Source organism: Acomys minous (assembly GCF_964271855.1).
Source record: "Acomys minous genome assembly, chromosome: 5".
In the NCBI taxonomy this organism is placed as follows: domain Eukaryota; kingdom Metazoa; phylum Chordata; class Mammalia; order Rodentia; family Muridae; genus Acomys; species Acomys minous.
The window spans coordinates 56,550,515-56,570,862 of NC_140494.1; the positions used below are offsets into that span (position 1 = coordinate 56,550,515).

Here is a 20,348-nt window from a genome sequence, read left to right on the forward strand (position 1 = left end):
CTTGCAGAGAATCCAGGTTCAGCTGGATCCTCACAACCTCACAACCACCTGTAAATCCAGCTCTAGAGGATACGACTCCCTCTTCTGGCCTTCACGGCCACCTGCACATACATAAAATACAGACACACAGGCATACACACATACAGAGGAATTAAAAAAATATTTACATCTTTTTAAAAGAAGTAGAAGGAAAGAAGGAAGGAATGGGAGAAGGGGGAGAGAAAGAGAGAGCAAAAAGGAAAGAAGGGCTGGAGGAAGAAGAAACCCTGCTTACTCTACTGTGGCCTTTTTTAAAAAGATAACCAGCTAATACAGGTTTCCTTCACAAGGGAGAGCCAAATGATCAATAGGGAAAAGTTGCATCTTTTTATTCTCCAAATACGTAGCCAGCTGGCTAGATTCCAAAAACAGAAGAGCTAAGAATTTGTGATATAGGCAGAAGAAAAGTTTTGAGCCCTAAGATTTTTCCCACAAAGTCCTAAATTAGAAATAGTATGCTTGGGCCTGACATGGTGGCGTATGCCTTTCATAGCACTTGGGAGGCGGAGGCAGGTGGATCTCTGAGTTCAGGGCCAAGCTGGGCTACATTTCCAGGACCAGAGCTATACAGAGAAACCCAGTCTTGAAAAACATATATATATATGTGTGTGTGTGTGTGTGTGTGTGTGTGTGTGTGTATGTGTGTGTACATATATATATATACATATATACATACATACATACATACATACATACATGTCATACTTGCCAGTACGCAGGGTCTCTGGCACTTGGCTCCATAGAGATTTGTCGCTTACCCTGCTCTTTCTTTGCATTGCCTGTTACCTGCTATGAGACTGTGTGCCAAAGCAGGGGGAAGACAATGCAGAACCTAGTTATATACTTAAGATATTTTGTTATTTGTCATTTTACCACCAGAGCCCAACACTCAGGGAATTTGCATCATTGAAGACCTGTACTTCAATGATGCCATAGTCCGGTGGGGTGTTTTGGGTTTTTTAATTTTCCAAAATCACATGTGAATAACTAGCAAATTATAACATAAAAATAGAATAAAAATTTTTAAACAGAATAAATTTTAGAAGTCAGCTATGCTCACCTTTTACCACCGATGCTAGGATAATTTTGGTTTTTATGCACACATATACCACACACACACACACACACACACACACACACACACACACCACATGCACACATTCTAAGTACATGGCTTGCAAGACTGTCAGATCTAAACTGAAACTCACATCTTTGTTTTTTAAACTAATTCTGCAACCTGACAATATTAAGAAAGAGCATCATCTACAAAATTTTGGATAAGAAGTAAAAATATAAGTATGCTGACCAGTATGGGGGTGCACACCTTATTCACAGAATTCTAGAGGCAAACAAGCAGACTTCTGTGAGTTCAGGGCCAACCTGATCTACACAGTAACACTGTCTCAAGAACAAACAAAAACAAACAAACAAGCAAAAAGAACAACATCAAAAAAACCAACCTACATAAGAAAAACTGCTATAGTGAAATTAATAATGAGTTAGTCAGAGGGAAAAGGGGGGAAAGGATATAGCCTGCCACTTCTCAGCGTATCGTCTGTATCTCTAAATCAGCATCTAGATCCAGCTCTGATTATGAGTCAAATCATGGCTACCTGGGTACTTTTTCAAATTGCTGTAATTTGCTTCCACCTTCAGCTAGTATTAGCAAGGTCAGGAAAAGGCCCCATTAAGAACACATAGTAATTGGCTTCAAGTCAACCCAGGGTTACATTCTCCATTCTTTCTGCTGTATAGTGCCTTCGTGGGGCTTTTGGAACCCTCCTCTCCCACTTAGCCTCCTAATGACAGCATGGATTTGGAAGCTTGTTTACAGACCAAGAGGAAAACACTCCATCTGCAAAGAGACAGGCTATGAAATAGGAGGTGGAGTCTAATTATCGTGAGAGTACAGACATAAGGAGATTAGGGTACCATTTATTATCCTGAAGGAAGCCTAAGTCTGTCTCCATCCACAGCGAGGTCTGAAAGCCGGCTCCCTTCAGCCAGGTCTGGGTTTTCTGCAGCTTCACTTGTTGTCAGCCACAGTCCAGAAGTATTATTTAAAATATCCTTACTGCCATGTGTTATTATTCTTGCCCCCTTTTCTTAATAAGAAATAAGCTATTGCTAATAGTCTATTATTGTGCCCTGTTTATATGTTAAATGTTACCAAAGATATGTATGTATGTATGTATGTATTAAAAAACAAATTCAGAAGCAATACAGTACTTAACCCTGAATTAAATTCTGACCAAACCCTGTATTTAGTATTTAGTACTGGTTGCAGTTAGGACTCCACTGTGGCTCTTGGAATGCACACTTACGGGTAAGAATGGACTGCTTGTTGTGGGAGAGTGTCTCCTGCTCTCTGCCTCACTTGGCTCTTTGGTGATTAATAGGTACATACCAGTTTAAGACCCCTGAGTCCTCTCCACCGGGAACGCCAATTGGCAGGATCAAAGCCAGTGATGCTGACGTGGGAGAAAATGCAGAGATCGAGTACAGCATCACAGACGGTGAAGGACAAGATATGTTTGATGTCATCACCGACCAGGAAACCCAGGAAGGGATCATAACTGTCAAGAAGGTAATGCTGTTGGTATGGGCATTTGTTACAACCCCTTGGGGCTGAGGAGATGGCTCTGTGAGTGAGGCGCTTGTACAAGCATGAGGACTCAAGTGAGGCCAGATCCACAGCACCCACATGAAGTCTGCACGTGGTGGCACTTGTTGGTAACTCAGGTGCTGGAGGAAAGGTAGGGAAAGGGAGATCTTGGAAGCCTCGTGGCCAGGCAGTCTAGCAGAAATAAGTTCAAAGGGACAGAAGATATGATGTTGACCTCTGACCTTCACACACAAATACACAGAACACATGAGTGCATATACACACACATACACACACACACACACACACACACAAACACACACACACACACACGTGCACGCACAGGTAAGCATACACATATAGGAAAGGAGGGATAAGGAGATGTAAACACAGCTTCTTAATAGATTTATTCAATTCCAAATATTATTGTTCAGCAGGGGAAAAAGAGGCTGTTTGTCTGGGCCTGTACAACTACATCGATACCGAACAAAAGAAAAACTCTTACTGCCTTATCAATGAAGTGCTTCTCCCTGGCTCCCAAATTACCAAGGACAGGGACCATCTCCTATAAACATTTCTTCAGACTCATCGTTTCCCTCTTTTTATAAGCCCTTATTCTAACTGCACTGAGATCCCTTACGTTGGCTTTTAGTAGTTAAAAGGACTTTTATATATTCGTTAAGCCTATACTTTCAATAAATTTCTACTAAAATTCTTCTAAGGAAATAACAGAAACAAATGAAATTCATACAGAAGCAACAAAATACGAAATGCCACACACTGCTGTGGGTTGCTGGCACTTACAACAGGTGGTCTCTGCTGTCCCGGAACCTATATAGGCCAGGAGTGAATCAACAAGGGAGCAAAGAGGCCGGTCAATGGATGGGCACCTGCAAATTGTGCAACGTGCTTTGAAGGGAAGTCTAGTGCAAGCAGGGGGCAAGATAACTTGAATTAGAGAGAGAAGAAATGCAGAGACCACACATTTAAACAAATGAAGGAATTTCACGTGACCCACTCAGCCGCTCTCTGCAACATGAGGCTCTCTAAATGGTCTGGCACCACAGAGCACTATATCAAAATGTGGCCATGGTTTAAAAAAAACAACAACAAATTGTGTTTCAGGGCTAAAAGTATTGATTTAGGTTAATTTTCATTGATTTCACTTTTGTTGTGTGTAGTATAGTACCTTCTCTCTCCCTTAGCTTTACCTTGCTGGTCATCATAAACATGGAGGATGTACATAACAAGAAAATTTGTCCTCTTAAGAACATGTCTGAATATCTAGAAACACAATAAACCATGCTTAAGTGACACTCAGACCAATGTTTTAGAGCCTGATATGATTAGGAAGCCCGTTAGTGCACATTAACCTTTTTAATTTTCTTGGTGCCTTATCAGATTCAAACTGAAATTTTGCCTAGCAGACTAAATCGCATTCGCCAACGTCTTGATTAATAGTGTTTCCACTGAGCCTTGCCATGATACCATCTAAAACTACGAGTCAGCAGCACGCATCTGGGTTCACCATGTCTCCAAATGCAAAATCTTTTCGTAGAGGCCCTCGACAGCGGGATCATTGCTTTCTTCTGCAGCAGATCATTAGCCCAGTGCCCTTGTTGAGGATATCAGGAAGGATTTTACTAACTCCTGCAACAGCAACTTGTTTAGTGCTAACTGGCTACACTTAGATTCACCTGTTGATGTTTAAAATTGTACATGGCCATCTCCAGAAGAGAGATGTTGGTTTAGTAGGCAAGAGTGAGTCCTCGGGCATTGGCAACTTCTAAACACCCAGCAGATAGAGCCAGATGTGAGAACCTCTGGCAAAATAAGTCTACTCCATGTGGCCAGTTGCCCCTGATGACCCACTCTATTCAAACACAAGGTGTCTTAAAGGAGAGAGAGAGGAGGGAGAGATCCCTGTGTCCAGTTCCCTTCCTGCCCCATGTGCCTAGCACCTGAGCACCCACTTTTTCAGCGGCAACAGACATCCAGGCTGTATTTCTGTCACGGTTGCATTATGGTTCTTCATAACCTATGTAATAGCAACTGCCCATGGGAGGGTGGTATTAATCTCATCTTTGCTGCCCCTGCCTAACTTTGCACAAATGTGTGGTGATTTCCGTACGCAGCCCGCTCGCGTTCATTCGCCAAAGAGTTGCACTAAAATGGTCTCTGCCTTGCCTTTCTGTGTCTTGCATCACTTTCTTCTGAAGCTGTTGGATTTTGAAAAGAAGAGAGTGTACACCCTCAAGGTGGAAGCCTCCAATCCCCATGTGGAACCCCGATTTCTCTACCTGGGCCCCTTCAAAGACTCGGCCACGGTGAGAATCGTGGTAGACGATGTGGATGAGCCGCCTGTCTTCAGCAAACTGGCCTACATCCTACAAATACGAGAGGATGCGCAGATAAACACAACCTTAGGCTCTGTCTCAGCTCAGGATCCTGACGCTGCCAGGAATCCCGTCAAGTAAGTGCACTTCTACACTTGTCTTTCATAAGTCCATTTTCACATCCAAAGACCCCCGTTCCTTAGAAAAGAGGAATCCTTTTTCCAGACTGTTGTATTCTCCTGAAAAACTGTTCCAAATAGCACCTTTAACTGTCCTTGCGCACTGCATAAATATTATTTTAACAACAGCATAAACCTCAAGTACACAGAAGTTGAGGGAGGAAAAAGCTATTTAAGTGAGGTGATACCAGGTGGCAAGCTGGTTGACATGGGGCTCTTTGTAAGGGCTGAGAAGATCTCCTAAAGAGTGGAACACAGAAATACACCAGCCACTGAGCCTGACAGCCAGCATGCTTTTCAAATGCCGGAAGACCTATCACGTAACACTTAGAGGCAGAATTATGCTCCATTTAGATGAACAATTTTCCTCTTGCATATGTAAATAAAAACAAGGACTATTTTGTGATATGTCTGTGAAATGTTGGCGAAATTAATATGGTAGGATCCAAATTAATGCTATGTAAACAAGCTCCGGCGTCCCTGTGCTTTGCTGGCTCCTGAGTTATAAATCATGTGGCAATGAAACCTCATTGCTCTTTGAGGCCACTGACAACCTGGGGCTTCTAGAATCATATGCAAATCCTGGAATCAACCAACTGCCAACCTTCAGCCAGTAGCTCAGTAGAATAAATGAGAAAGATGCTAAATCGGAATTCTAGCATGTAAATCATTTTCCTTAGATAAAGTAGGCAGAAAAAAAAATAAAATAAAATGTGGAGATTCTTGCCAATGAGTCCACAGTCATATTCTGATCCGGGTACCTGCCACACACCATGCACACGCTGCATAAGGGGATGCAGCAGACAGCTAGGCTAAGTCTGAAACATAGAGAGCTTCCAGCGAGAAATAAAACAAAGGATGAACGTGCAGTAGGTTAGGTGGGAAAAAAAATTCTGAGAATGAAATTAATGGGGATATTGTTTAAGACAGTGTGACCGGGCTTAGCCTTCTTAGTGGGAAATCTTCGCAGTAAAGATTTGAAGGGAATGAAGGGAATTCTGGGGGAAGACTTGCAGAGGGGAAACAGAGGGCGAGGTCTGTTGTCGCAGTAGCTAAGAGGCCGACACACCTAGGGGGAAGTAAAGGAAATGGGGAGTGGGGATAGGGAAAAGCAAGGGGAGAGATGAAGGGGGAGAGAGGGAGGGAGGGAGGGAGGGAGGGAGGGAGGGAGTGGAAGAAGGCGGTAGGAGAGGTTAATTAGGAGGCAGCAAGGTTTGCCGAGGTGGACCTTGAAGGTCCTGCTGGGCTTTATAGTTCATGGTGAAGCCTGCATTTTATCTAATTGAGTTGAGAAGCCATCTGGAAGCTTTGACTAGAAGAGCTACCTAATCCCACACTACACCTTTACGTGGTCGTTCTGTCTGACGTGTGGAGAATGTAATTGCAGATATGTGTAGCTCTAAGTACACGAGCTCTAGCAGCCAGTCCCCTCTGTGCTAGTCAAACCTCCTGATAGCCTCATATCTAAAACACACAGACGTCTACTCTACTCTCAGGGCCCAACAAGCCGCGTCTTATCCACCTATTGGAAGGTCTTCGACACGCTGAAGAGGGCTGCCGTCCGCCGGGGCGGCCCTGACTGAGCGCCACGGACCCATTGTTTCCCCCGCGTCAATCTAGCATGCGTAATGAGGGAAGTCAATGTAGCACACACAACTTAGGTACTTTCACAACTGTTCTTTCGCTTGGAGCTCGTTCTAATTACGTGGAGTGGGAGGGACCTGAGCAAGTCAGTGTGAAGTCCAGTTTAAAGGTGTTAATGCTGGGAGTTAACAAATGTGAGCATCGCTGATAGACGCACATGCATTTAACTTGAAGAGAAAATGTCTTCTGGAAATTTAGGCTAAATAGTTTTAAAAACCAGTTTTACCCACTGCATTATTCTCAGTGTTGTGAATGGAAGTACTTAGCTTGTCAAGCTGGGTTGGCTGTTGGTTCATGCAAAAGACTTTTGCTGCCAGCCTTCCCTTAGTACATACGGATTTAACGTATGAATATAGATTTAACTCTAGAAACACACATAGATTACATTGGTCTATCAATGAATATTCCAGTGATTACCCTTACAGGATAAACTTATTCTTAGGTAAAGGATATGTCTGTAAGTAGTCTGGGGTTAGTCTAGACACAAATAGTGAACAACTGTGTAAGGCTATGTTAGGTGAACAAATAAGTTCCCAAGTGTTGAAGGATTTTTTTTATGCAATCACTATCTTTAACTCTTTAATCACAAAACAATTTCCTACTATTACTTTATTACAGTGTCTTTTGAAACATACCAGAAAAACCGTGTCACTATAGATATCTACCATCTCCAATGTCTATGTGGGGACTAGCACGCCAGCTCAGCACTTGCTGCTCTTACAGAGGATTCAGATCTGCTTCCTAAAGTTTATACTAGTTGGTTTGTAACTGCCTCTAACTCCAGCTCCTGGGAATCTGATGCCCTTTTCTGACCTCCTCAAACACCCAAGTTCACGTGTACATACACACACCCAGACACACACTCACACACATGAATAAAAATAAGGCAAATATTTTTAAATCCACATACAACCACAGTTTCTTGCCCACCAAACAACTCTTTCCCACTTGAGGACACATTACAAGACACATCATTTGATCACAAAATGCGGTGAAGTCTCGGAGGGGAGAAGGTAAGATCATTCTCTATGCCACGCAGACACCCAGTGCCTTAGTTCCTATTGGCAATGACCACAGTCAATGTTTCTGAACAATAAATACCCCTGATATAAACTGAAATTACTTCAGAGGAAAGAAAATAAACAACAAAAAGAAAATACAGCTTTGTCTATAATCATCTTTCCTAAACAATATAGGCATTTTAGGGTTTCCATTAATTTTTAATCTCCCAATTAGGGAAGGCAATATAAATTTTGGTATTTCCTAAATAGTTAATCTTCTCTCTTTAAAATTTAAAGCTGCCTTCAACTAAGACTTCCTCACAGCTTCCCATTTATTTCAAGGCTTGATAGAAAAACGTTATTATTTGTGTAACTTAAAACTGTACCGGAGCCTGAGACAAAGAGCAAAAGATGACTGCTGTATATAATTGCAGCAGCTCATGAACGCATGAAGCAGGGCTTCCTAAGCTTGGCATTTGTCATGAGGGAAAAACACGTTCATAGAGAAGTATTGGGTTTCGCACAGACCATGAGTACAACAGCTTCCTTTCTGAAAAGTAACAATGTATTACAAATATTCATCTTTCATCCTCAAAACAACAACAACAACAAAAAGATGATCAAGTAAGCTCCGTGTCCTAGCCTAAATATTTTCAAAATTGTTGGTTCATGGCAGAAATCTCAAAACCAGTTGATAGCTTTTTAAATAAGTTTGAGCCCTTCTGAGCATAAAAAGGCTATGTTAAATACGTTAACATTAAGACCTGATGACATAATAGCCAGTGTGAGTTTCATTAATTTCTTCTGAAATAAATATGAATAGCAAGCAATAAAGAAATGCCTATTCCATTTAGACAACTGCTAAATGACAAACAGCAATATAAAAATATATTGTTTGCTTTATCCTGTTACTTATATTTTAAATAAAAACAAATCATCAAAATAGAATTTTGAGCATTGTACGTTATTGCAAATGACATTAACTTTTCTTAGATCCTTATAATGCTAAATATAATTATGTCTGATAACTGGATGATTTACTTAAATTGTGTTTCCACTAAACCATTTTTTAATGCCCCACCCATGACATAAGTTTTTAAAATGCACTGGAAATGGGAAATTATAGTGAACGAGTATCAAGAGAAAATTCTGAAGAGACTTGATATATTACACTTGTTCACTCATAAACATACATACATACATACATACATACATGTTCTCTTTACATGGCTACCCTAAAAATCAGTTACAAAATTAAATAAATTTAAAAGTATGTTAAAACTAGTAAAATTTTATATTAGAAAGTTAATATTTTTATTTCTTTAATAAGTTAACATTCAGTCTAGAACCTTCTCTGCCAGCTGTTCCTCAGGCCCTCAGTCTCTACGTGTCCAAAATGGAACCTTGACTGGCAGATCTCTGTTAGTCCAGGGCCAGCCTGGTCTACAAAGCAAGTCCAGGACAGCCAAGACTACACAGAGAAACCTTGTTTTTAAAAAAAAAAAAATGGACCCTTGAATCTTCTCCAAGCCCTGTTTTTCTTTTCCGACATCTTGTGACAGGAATATCCAACCATGCTTCTCGGCTCAACCAGTCATCTCTTCAGCATGATTTAGACTGCGGTGCTACCCTGCGTGGAGCCCATGGATAGACTTATATGCCATTTAAAATAGACCCCAATTCACTGCTATTGCCAACCCATCCTTCTGCATAGACTCTGGGTTCCTATCTAATCCTGTCTCTTCTCTCCCTGTCCTCCCTTACCATTCTCACCCACACTGGGCATCTTTGTTTCTGAAAACAGAATGATTTTTTTTTTTAAGTAAAATGGATAATATAGAAGTAACCAAACCCTATATAAGCACATATATTAATTAACATTCTGAGGATCTAAACACTTAAATCTTTTCTCTTTTTATTTATTCTTCTCTCATGTATTTCATCCTGACTTCAGTTTCCCCCTCCCTCCAAGTTGCTTCCCCTCACCTGCATTTTCCCCCAAATCCACCACCCTGCCTCAGCCTGCCCTCAGAAAACAGCAGGCCTTCAGGGACATCAACCACACACAGCATGAGACCAGGTACATATTCTTATGTCTGGATGAGGCAACCCAGTGGGGAAAAAAGGAGTCTCAACAGCAGATATAATAGTCAGGGACAGCAACCCCCCACCCCCATCACTGTTAGGAGTCTCACGAGGACACCAAGCTACACAACCATAACATATATGCAGAGGACATAGGTCAGAGGGCATAAGTCAGAGGGCATAGGTCAGAGGGCATAGGTCGGGTCCATAGAGGCTCCCTGACCTCTATGAGTCCACTTGAGTCCTGGTCAGTTGAGCATGCAGGCCATGTCCTTGTAGTGTCCTTGATCCCTTTAGATCCTCCAATCCATTCTCCCCCTCCTCCTCAGGACTCCCCAAGCTCTGCCTAATATTTGGCTGTGGGAATCTGCATCTGCTCCCATCCGCTTCTGGATAAAGTCTCTCTGCGCTCTCTAATGACAATTATCCTAGGCTCTGGTCCCAGCACATCCTGCAGGCATGACAATCTGTAGATCAAAAGTTTTGTGGTAGAGTTGCTTTCCCACCCCACCCCACCCCACCCCCGACTTGAGGCCTTGACTGCTTACAGCGGATAGCCAGTTCGGGCTACGTGCCCCCCATTACTAGGAGTCTGGGCTTGTGTTGCCTTGGAGATTCCATGGAGTTTCCATTGCGCTAGGTCTCTACTTCGCCCAATTCCTTTTCTCGCTCCAGCATTCTCTCCCTTCGTGCCATGATACCTGATCCTTCCCGTTCCTATTCAACCAGGCTAAACACTTAATTTAAAAATAGAATATATGCTGGGGAAATGGTGCATGAAATGAAAGAATTAGGACTGGCGTTTGGACCCCCGGAGCATACATAAAGGACAAATGGACATGGTAGCCTGATTAGAATTCCAGCACATGAAGGGGAAAACTGGGGATCCCTGCAGCAAGCTGGCTAGCCAAACGAGCCATGACAGTGACCGCTGCATTCAAGGGAGAGGACCTATCTCTGTGAATAAAAAGAACAGTTGAGAAAGGCTCAACATTAACTTCTGGTGGTGGGTGAGCAAATCCATACCTACACACATACCACACGCGGAGTCATGAGAAATTGAGTAGTTTCTATATAAGCTCAATCTAAGTTACATATTATAATAAGCTTGTTCTAATTGCACATTAAAAAGAAATTAGTAGTGATCTCTAAGATCACATGGCTTGCCTCATAAGTGTACTGTTCAACCTGATTGTAAAGATATAATTTATCAAAATATTTTGCTTAACATTACAGATACTTAAACCCACTACAGGTAGGAAGAATTAAGACAAGATATTCTTGGAGTGGTATTACGATGGGAAAAGAGCAAGCCAAGGAAAGCTTTTCTAAATTCTATTCTGTGTTTTTTAGGTATTCTGTGGATAGACACACAGATATGGACAGGATATTCAACATTGATTCTGGAAATGGATCAATTTTTACATCGAAACTTCTCGACCGGGAAACACTGCTGTGGCACAACATCACAGTGATAGCAACAGAGATTAGTAAGTCCAGCCTTACCAATGCTATCTCCACTGATGTGATAAGGGTCATGGTGAGGGCTTGTTCAAGCAGGGCCAAAGCTGTTCACCTCCTGTCAATGGTCCTGCTTTATACATGTGGATTGAAACAGCACTACGAGATCTGCAATGACATTTCTTCTAAGCATGTGTTAATTGACCTTAACTAGAGAAAAACCATGAAAATTCTGCAATTTGGAAATAAGAACACATGTCTCGAGGCTGGAAAGATGGCCCAGCAGGAAAAGACCTTGCTGGGCAAGTGTGAGAACCGCACTTTAGATCTCCAAGGCCCACAAGCTGGGTGGATGGGGTGGCTGCCTGTAACCCCAACATTCAGGAGGCAGAGGGGTGTCCAGGGCAAGCTGGCTATCTAGACCAGGAAAGCATTTAGCAACCAGAAAGATGGATAATGATGAAGGAAGACACCAAACATGAATTTGGGGCCTACACACACACACACACACACACACACACACAGACACACACACACACACACATGGGTCTATTAAGCAGGGTGGTGGTGGTGTGCATTTTTAATCCCAGCACTCAGAGGCAGAGGTAGGTAGATGGAGGGGGGGGGAGGGCGGGGGGAGAATAGGTGATAGATAAATAAATGACGGATAGACAGACAGCTAGATATGAGGAAGCAAACACATAGGTAACGCCATATATCTTCAAAATGTAGGCATTAGCCAACACCTTTTAGATATTCTTCCTAACTTTCTATAGAATTTCTATTTCAAATCTTTACCAAATTACAAGCTACAGCTTGTCACATTCCTATAGTCTAGAAAATTGTACAACATAAGGCACCAAATAATCAATAAAATTTTTCGAATGAATTTTGTGGCACTCCATGTGAAATCCAACACAAAGAGAAATAGTGCCAAAAAAAAAAAAACGTTTTCAAATGAAATCATTTTATTCAATGGAAGCTGATGTGAACTGTGAGGCAGCGTTAGATGAGAGCACATAAAAAGGGATAATCTTTAAAATAATATTTTAGTGTTTAAAATGGGCTTTTGAAGTATAGCTCTTCTAGTTTTTTTGTTTTGTTTTGTTTTTGTTGTTTTTGTTTTTAATTTCTGAAGTTCTAAACACTTTTATCTCAGCTGGATATCTGCTGTGAAATATTTCATATCAAATGGTGTATTATAGCTCCATTTTGTCAACAAAACGCATGAGATGTGAAGTGTCTAATGGAGAGTGGGTGAAATAATAAACAGCCGGCGTGGGCAAAAGGAGGCGCTGGCATTGAGAGTGATAAGGGCACCTCATTAGATGTCTGCTAGATCGGAATTTGGATTTCAGAGTTTGTGCCAAGGGACTGGCATGGACACTAACAGCCGCGAACTCGTAAAGCTTTAAAATTACAAAATAATTTTCCACTGAAAAAGACCGTTTTTCAAAACATGAAATGTAGTTGGTTTTTTTTTTTTACTAACGTAGTAATTTTTTATGTGTATTTTAGGTTTATGCCAACAATTTTTCTGGTTTTAAATTTTAATGTTTCTCTAATACATTTGAAAATATGGGTGGTTGCGAAGACATAACACAATGTATGTGCAGCCACTTTCACTTTGGGAGGGCCGTGTGAGAGACAAGACTAGACGCTAGAGACCTGAGGAATGCTAGTGTCAGAACTTGTCACCCGCCTTCAACAGCTCAAAATCTGGGCACTTGTAGAACACCAATCCTCTGTTACTCCAGAGCCTTTCTATGTGCTGTGTCATTCCCCCAGGAGTCTAGAGGTTTCCACACTGCTTACTCCTTCCCACTGGTCACATCTGAACCTGGTACCTCTGAGAAGCCAACCCCATTCAATCCAACAGCTCCGTCTCTCTCGATCCCTCTTCTTGGATTAATTTTGCCATCTGGTATAGTGTATGCTCATACGTTTAGTGTGTTTATCTCCACGTTACAATGAATACCTAAAATTTACTATATTTATTTAGCTCCTTCCCTGTCCCAGCACCCAAAATCATTACCAGCCCATATTTAGGTGTTGGATGTCCAGTAAAGTTTTATTGAGTGAACATTCAAATAGATGTGGGTTAAGTGGATGAGAGAGAGGAAACATGAGCTACCAGCTCCTGCCCCTCGGTGTACCAGAAGTCTGTCCAGGGGATTATAGTGGAAGACTGAGAACGAGGGGGTAGCTGGCTGTTGCCTAAAGGGAAATCGTGACCCAACACCTAAACGCCTGCTTCTTTCTTTTTTGGTGTGTGTCAGATAACCCAAAGCAAAGCAGCCGGGTGCCACTATATATCAAGGTTCTTGACGTCAATGACAACGCCCCAGAGTTTGCCGAGTTCTATGAAACCTTTGTCTGTGAAAAAGCTAAAGCAGATCAGGTGAGTGGTATTTCTTAAGGCACCTTCAGATTGGAAGTCAGACGGATTTAGATCTAATCATTGAGGTGATACACACAGCAGAGGGCTCATCTCGATTATCTATGAAGTGGATGCCAAGGATATTAATACCGTAAATAACAACCCAGATGAAAGTTTAACTTGCGTAAGAGAACAAATAGTTTTTAAGAACTAGAGGATCATCAGTCTCCAAGACTGATGCAGATTCCAAATCAGTCTTAAGTTTTCATTAAAATAGATTAGTCACAGTGTTGCTGGAAGAAAATCTTTATTGGTGAACAGATAGCTTAATTTGCATATGTACTTGAAAATAATAACTAGAACATATTATCCAATTGCCTATAATTCACAGCTTTACTTATTTACATTGCCCATCTGTAAAGTAATACAAATTCATGAATGTTTTATTGCTTTACCTATTTGTCAGCCACCTGAAATAGGTCTTTGCAGCCTGTGACAGAGAAATTATGCTACACTTTATCAAAACGGAAGTGCGCTATGAAAGTACAGAGGGAAGCAGAAAGCTGAAGTTACTATATTTTTTTTACATTAGTTTTCTTTGTAATTTTTTCCCAAGTCACTAACCTATGAGCATAAGAAGGTAATTAGGCTGTCCAGCACACTTGCGTTTTGTTAAGTTGCAATGTAGCTGATGATCTTTGGGACAGTTTAGCAGTGCTTCTCAGCCCAGATGAGTTTGTCCATGGGAATAGCTGCCAATGTCTGGAGACCAATCAGCTTGTCACAACATAGGAGGGGACCCCCGGTGTATAGCGGAACGAGTGCAAGGTGAATACCACACAGTTTGCAGAGTGGATCCCACAGCAAAGAAGCAGCCATGGCTCCATGGTTTTCTAATACACCAGCCCGTTGAATGGAATGCGTTGATTGTTTTTAAGAACAATCATCTTTCATTAAGTTACAAACTATAAAATTAAGCAATGTCCTGAAAAACTGTAAGAAACACTTTTGGGTCGTGAAACCTTTATGACAACCTTACGATTCCTATTTTAGCTGATTCAGACCCTGCGTGCTGTTGACAAGGATGACCCTTACAGTGGACACCAATTCTCCTTCTCTTTGGCCCCAGAAGCAGCCAGTGGCTCAAATTTTACTATACAAGACAACAAAGGTAAGTGGGCGTCTTACCTTCCCTCTATTCACATCCCTATAAGATTGAATCTCAATCTCCGTCCATATCTATCCATCAAAACCTATTCAGTGCGTGGCGTGTTATCCACACACACTCACCATTATGCTTTCTGCTTCCAGACAACACCGCAGGGATCCTAACTCGGAAAAATGGCTATAACAGACACGAGATGAGCATCTATCTCCTGCCTGTGGTCATTTCAGACAACGACTACCCAGTCCAAAGCAGCACTGGGACAGTGACTGTCCGGGTCTGTGCATGTGACCACCATGGGAACATGCAGTCCTGCCACGCCGAGGCCCTCATCCACCCCACGGGGCTGAGCACAGGGGCTCTGGTGGCTATCCTCCTGTGCATCGTGATCCTACTAGGTAAACTGCTTCTCCCTGCATCCTATCTCCCCTTGGTGAGGGGCACACACTGTTACTGTGACACTCTAGATTTTTCCGCCTCCCCCAGTAAGGCATACAGCCTCCTCTAGGTGAGTAGAGTCATACGCTGAGAATCTGTGTTGTTCAAACATGAACTCGTTTTTTGCTTTTTTTTTTTTTTTTTTTTTAAAAAGTGGCTTTGAAGAATGAACAGATGTGATATGTGCCCGTGCCATGGCTTGCCCAGGGGACCATTTCACCAAAAGAATACGTTGTCTATCATATTGAAATGCATCTTGGGAGGGGAATTAGAAAGCAATATATATACCATGGTTGTTCCATTGTTGCCCATATTTAACTTGGCAAGCATTGGTAGATTTTGAAGAATACAAGTCATGCAGCACTGGACATCTGACAAAAAGCCCCTTCTATAAAGGTGACACTTACGATCAACTGAAAACTGGAACAAGATGATGGTGACTTTTCTTCTATCTCACAGAGGAAGAAATAAAACTATGGCACTTTCCTTAATAAAACAAACTCATTTTGAGCTACACAATGGAATAACTACCCACTTAGCATCGCTTTCTGGTTGACACATATGTCATGTCTATAATTTTTCAGACTGTTAGTAAATAACTCCCATCAATCTGGATCCCAACGGGACAAATGTAATAAAAAGGAAAACCAAGATCGGTTATGGCTTGGATATGAAGTCCTCTTCCAACAGCTCATGTGTTAGAGCTATCGTGCCTAGCTGGTGGCGCAACTGGGAGGAAACTGGATCAGGGATTGCTAACTTCATCAAATGATCAATACACTGATGAGTTCACGGTTGAGTGGGCTGTTAGGATGTGGGGCTCAGCGGAAGGACTTATGTTACCTGGCACAGCTTTGAAGGATATACCTGATCCCTGGACCCTGCCTCTCATTCTGTCCCTTGGCCACCATGAGATGAGCTGCCTCTTCCATCACATGCCCCCGCCACCATGATGCTTTGCCTCGTCACACTCTCAGCAGCAGATCCAGGTGACCATGGCCTGGCCCCTCTGGATCCACAAGCCAAGTACATCTCTCCCCCATTAAGATGTTTCTCCTAGGAATGTTCTCAAAGAAATAGAAGCCAACACAAAGTCTAGCAAAGATATGAATGGTGCTTTTTCTTCCAATCAACTGATTAAGTCAAAAACCCTGAAATCAAAAAGCTTAACAAGCCTTTGACTATTACTCAAGTTAAAAAAAAAAATCAAAGATCAGCCAATATAACCCTTCCAAAACTGAGAAAAGGGGGCTGAAGAGATGACTCCGTAGTTAAGAGCACTGGTTGCTCTTCCAGAGGACCCAGGCTGGAGTCCCAGCACCTACGCGCCAGATCTCAAAACCGTCCAACATCCTCAACGGAACCAGGCATACACGTGGTACACAGACATGCATGGAGATAAAACGCCCATGGAAATAAAATAAACACAATAATATTTTGAGAAATAAAAACAAGATTTGGCTTTACAGTCTCACCTATACAGTTTAAAAAAAAAAAATCAAAGTTCGACACACACCCGCAATCGCAGAACTGGAAAGGTGAAAAAATAAAGATCAGAGATTCAAAGTCATCCTTAGCTACAGGGTAAGTTCGTGCCAGCCTGAGATCCATGAGACCCTCTCTAAAAAGCAAACAAGAAAGCATTAGGCCAGATTACACAGGAGGAAACGCCGCCTAATAACGAAGCCTGGAGAGCAATAGAGAAGCCAAGAGAGACCTGCATTTCTACAAGAAGGACGCTTCTCATTGCTGACCGATGCTGTCAATCACACCAGAAGACCGGAAACTCGGCTGCCGAACCATGATCCGCCTCTCAAGCAAGATTTGAACAGAGCGTTTTATGATCGGCATATCAGTGTCCCTAACACTGTGCATCTGTAAAAGCTGAAGGAAGAGTCCAGATGACCTGGGGCGGGGTGGGGGGCGGGGCTGTGCTAGTAGAAGGCGGGGCACCTGTCATCTGCTTGCCTTTTTTCCTCTCTGTAGAAGTCTGTCCTTTTTTTTTTTTTTTTTTTTTTTTTTTGCATTTTTGATTGTTTCTTAAGGGTAACATCTGAAACAATGTGTGTCATCAGGACTTGTTCATACACATGTGTCCTCACACCTCATTCTGAATCTCACCTTCCCTGCTGCCCTCTCCTTCCCCCAGCTGGCCACCTTCTGCTTTCTTTCTTATGTTCAGTTCAATACCCTCCTCCTCCCCTCTCATCAGACCTTTTCTAGTTTGTAACCTACACTCCTACCCCTGGGTAACCCCACACATATAAATACGTGCACATATTTGTATGCACATATAATGTTAGTCTAGGTTCCTTATGTAGAAAACATACAAGATTAATTCTTTGACTTATTTCAAGTAACATAATGATTTATAGCTCCATCAATTTCCCCGCAAATGTCATGATTTCATTCTTGTTTGTGGCTGAATAAAATCCCATTGTGTATATGTATCACATTTTCTTTACTCATCTATTTAGACATCTAGGCTGGCTCCATTTCCTGGAAATTGTGTATAAAGCAGCAATAACTATGGATGTGCGAGTGTCTCTGTGACATGCTAACTTACAGACCTTCAGGCACCAATCCATTTTCTCTTCTCTACTTTCTTCCTTCTAACTAACTCATTTTATCTTCCCTTTTCACTTTTTTTTTTCCTGCAATAAATTCACTGTCTCTTTATTATTCTTAATTGGCTTCAGTGCCTCCCACACCTTGTCTAGTGTTTTGGGAATTCTGTACATAATTTTTTGAAAGAAGAAAATGAGATTTAGCTTAACTAGGTTCGCACCATAGACTAGACGCTGCTGCTCAAGGTGCTTTACAAATGTTTTTCCTGTTCCTCAAGCCTCCCTGGAGTGTACTTATATGCAACTTCAATATTAAAGCTGGATGTGAAGGAAGTCATGTGGCCAAGTCACACATGTGACAGATGGTAGAACTCAGTTCTACACCCAGGTTTTTCATTCCAGGCTGGTGTAGTTTCCCTGCGAGCTTCCCTGCGAGCTTCTGGAAGGCAGAGCAATATCCAGGCTTAAAGAGACATCAGACTTAAACTAGGAGCATTGGAGAGATTCAAGGCAGACCTGAGAGGCTGCCAGAGAAAGGAAGCCACACTAATACAGGAGGAAATCTGCTACAAAAGTGGGCCTGGCCTAGTGGTGTAGTTTGGGAATAGGGCACTCGTCCACCGCACAGAAGTCCACAGGTGACTCACAGGCATCTAGTGTTCTGCTCAAAGAAAACAATAAAAGCACTCAAACAAAAGTTAGAGAGTGTGCAGGGAAGGAGCTGGAGGGTAGGGGACTTGGAGTGGATTTGACCTAACATGTTACATGCATGTATGAATATTAAATAAAATATTTGAAGCATCCCAACAATAAGTACGTGTAATCTATATAGCAATTTAGAGTTTTGCAAACTTTTCACACTTAATTCATTCCTTTTGACCACTCCAGACATTATATTATTGCCTTGTATTGTATCCATTTGACAGAGCAGAGAACGGGCTTTGAGAAGTCTATTATTAAAGCTCATTTAGATCTGTTAGTTCTATAACGGTATTGGGGCATGAATCTGACCATGCCTTCCCCTCCCTCCTCCCATCCGTGAAATATTGCTTCTGTCCTCGGGTCCGAGGAGCACTGGGAAAGAGGAGACCAGTCCCCAGGAAAGGCACTTCACAGGTGAATCCTAAACGCCTCTGTCCCAGCCCAGTCCCTGTTTACAGAAGTCAGGTTTCATGAAGATCACCCATTAAGACATCATCGTACATCGGGCTACTAAAAGATGTAGCTAGGAGAATTAAACCGTGAGTGAACGCTGAGGACCTATGGCTTTTGATTATGCCCTCTCTCACTTCTCACTTAGTCTATAATTTCAGATGAACATAGGACTGAAATGACAAAATCTGAGTCCTTTAAGCTGGAGAATGAGGGAGTACTACTAAGTGCTTGCTGTCTTGCCTTTAACGACAGAAAGAATTTGTGTACATTACAGTTGGATTGTCTAAGGCTGGGGTCCATCCTCCAATCCCTAACATTATCCTTATTTACTTACATCCTGTTTTGCAAATCCATGCCACTTCACACTGGAAAGCAGCATAAAAGGAAGGTCAGGGTAAGTCCTGAAGGTCTCCAAACCCCACTAATGTGGAGCTCAGACTCATCAGCACCACCAAGGTCCCTTGGGACATAGCTCTTTCCTGCTCCTCTCCTTGGTTCCTTCTGGCCCAGCCACCGAGACTCTTGGCTGCTCCTCAAACACTACAGGCACAGAACTACCTAGGGGCCTTCCGGTAGCTGTTTTCCCCTTTGCCAGAGAGCACCTTGGCTAGCTCCCCCGGTCTTTCCTGAAATGATGCCCAGCCCCTGGAGCAAACAGAGAAGCCCTCCCAACCCTCCTTGCCTTCCACTGCTTTTTCATGTTTGCCTTGCACTTAACGGCCTCTAATAATTTCCTGCCTTGTTCTATGTGTTGTTGTTGATTTTTGTTTTGTTTGTTTGTTTGTTTTTGTTTTTGTTTTTGTTTTTTTTCTGTCTCCATCCAACAGTCCTCACACATCTGCCCCATGCTCCCAGATAGGGGCTTTTCCTCCACAAGCTTTACTGCTAGAACCCAGAACTGTGGATGGCACAAAGCAGACACTGCATAATCATTTACTGAATGATCTCTGTGAGTTCGAGGCCAGCCTGGTCTACAAAGTGAGTCTAGGACAGCCAAGGCTGTCTCAAAAAAAAAAAAAAAAAGAATGAATGAATGAATGAATGGATACCCTGGGTGAATGAGACAACGGAGGGGTCAGGATGCTCTCTGACAAAAACAAGGAGTGTGCACAGTTACACAGGCACATACTTGAAATGGCAAATTGCATTTCCGTAGGAAAGAGCCAGCCATCCCAATATGCTTCCAGCATGGCAGGTAAGAGTGTAACCTTTTTAGTCTGGTGGACCTGGATTTGAATTTCTGCTGCGTGTGACGTCCCTAGGCCTCAACTTCCTATTTGGTAAACTGGGGTC

The 20,348-nt window shown here is 42.3% G+C and overlaps 1 protein-coding gene across 3 annotated transcripts in view; it reads left to right on the top strand.

Moving 5' to 3' along the window:
- Positions 1 to 20,348, top strand: part of CDH6 (cadherin 6) — a 142,301-nt gene that overhangs the window by 114,499 nt on the left and 7,454 nt on the right. For 2 of the 3 annotated variants that reach the window (XM_084781522.1, XM_084781523.1), the window contains exons 6-11: positions 2,439 to 2,626; positions 4,864 to 5,117; positions 11,243 to 11,379; positions 13,630 to 13,751; positions 14,784 to 14,901; positions 15,042 to 15,293. In XM_084781522.1, the coding sequence (XP_084637648.1) occupies positions 2,439 to 2,626; positions 4,864 to 5,117; positions 11,243 to 11,379; positions 13,630 to 13,751; positions 14,784 to 14,901; positions 15,042 to 15,293 (1,071 nt within the window). Of the gene's footprint in view, positions 1 to 2,438; positions 2,627 to 4,863; positions 5,118 to 11,242; positions 11,380 to 13,629; positions 13,752 to 14,783; positions 14,902 to 15,041; positions 15,404 to 20,348 lie in introns of all 3 variants that reach the window. The other variant, XM_084781524.1, reaches the window with a different exon arrangement.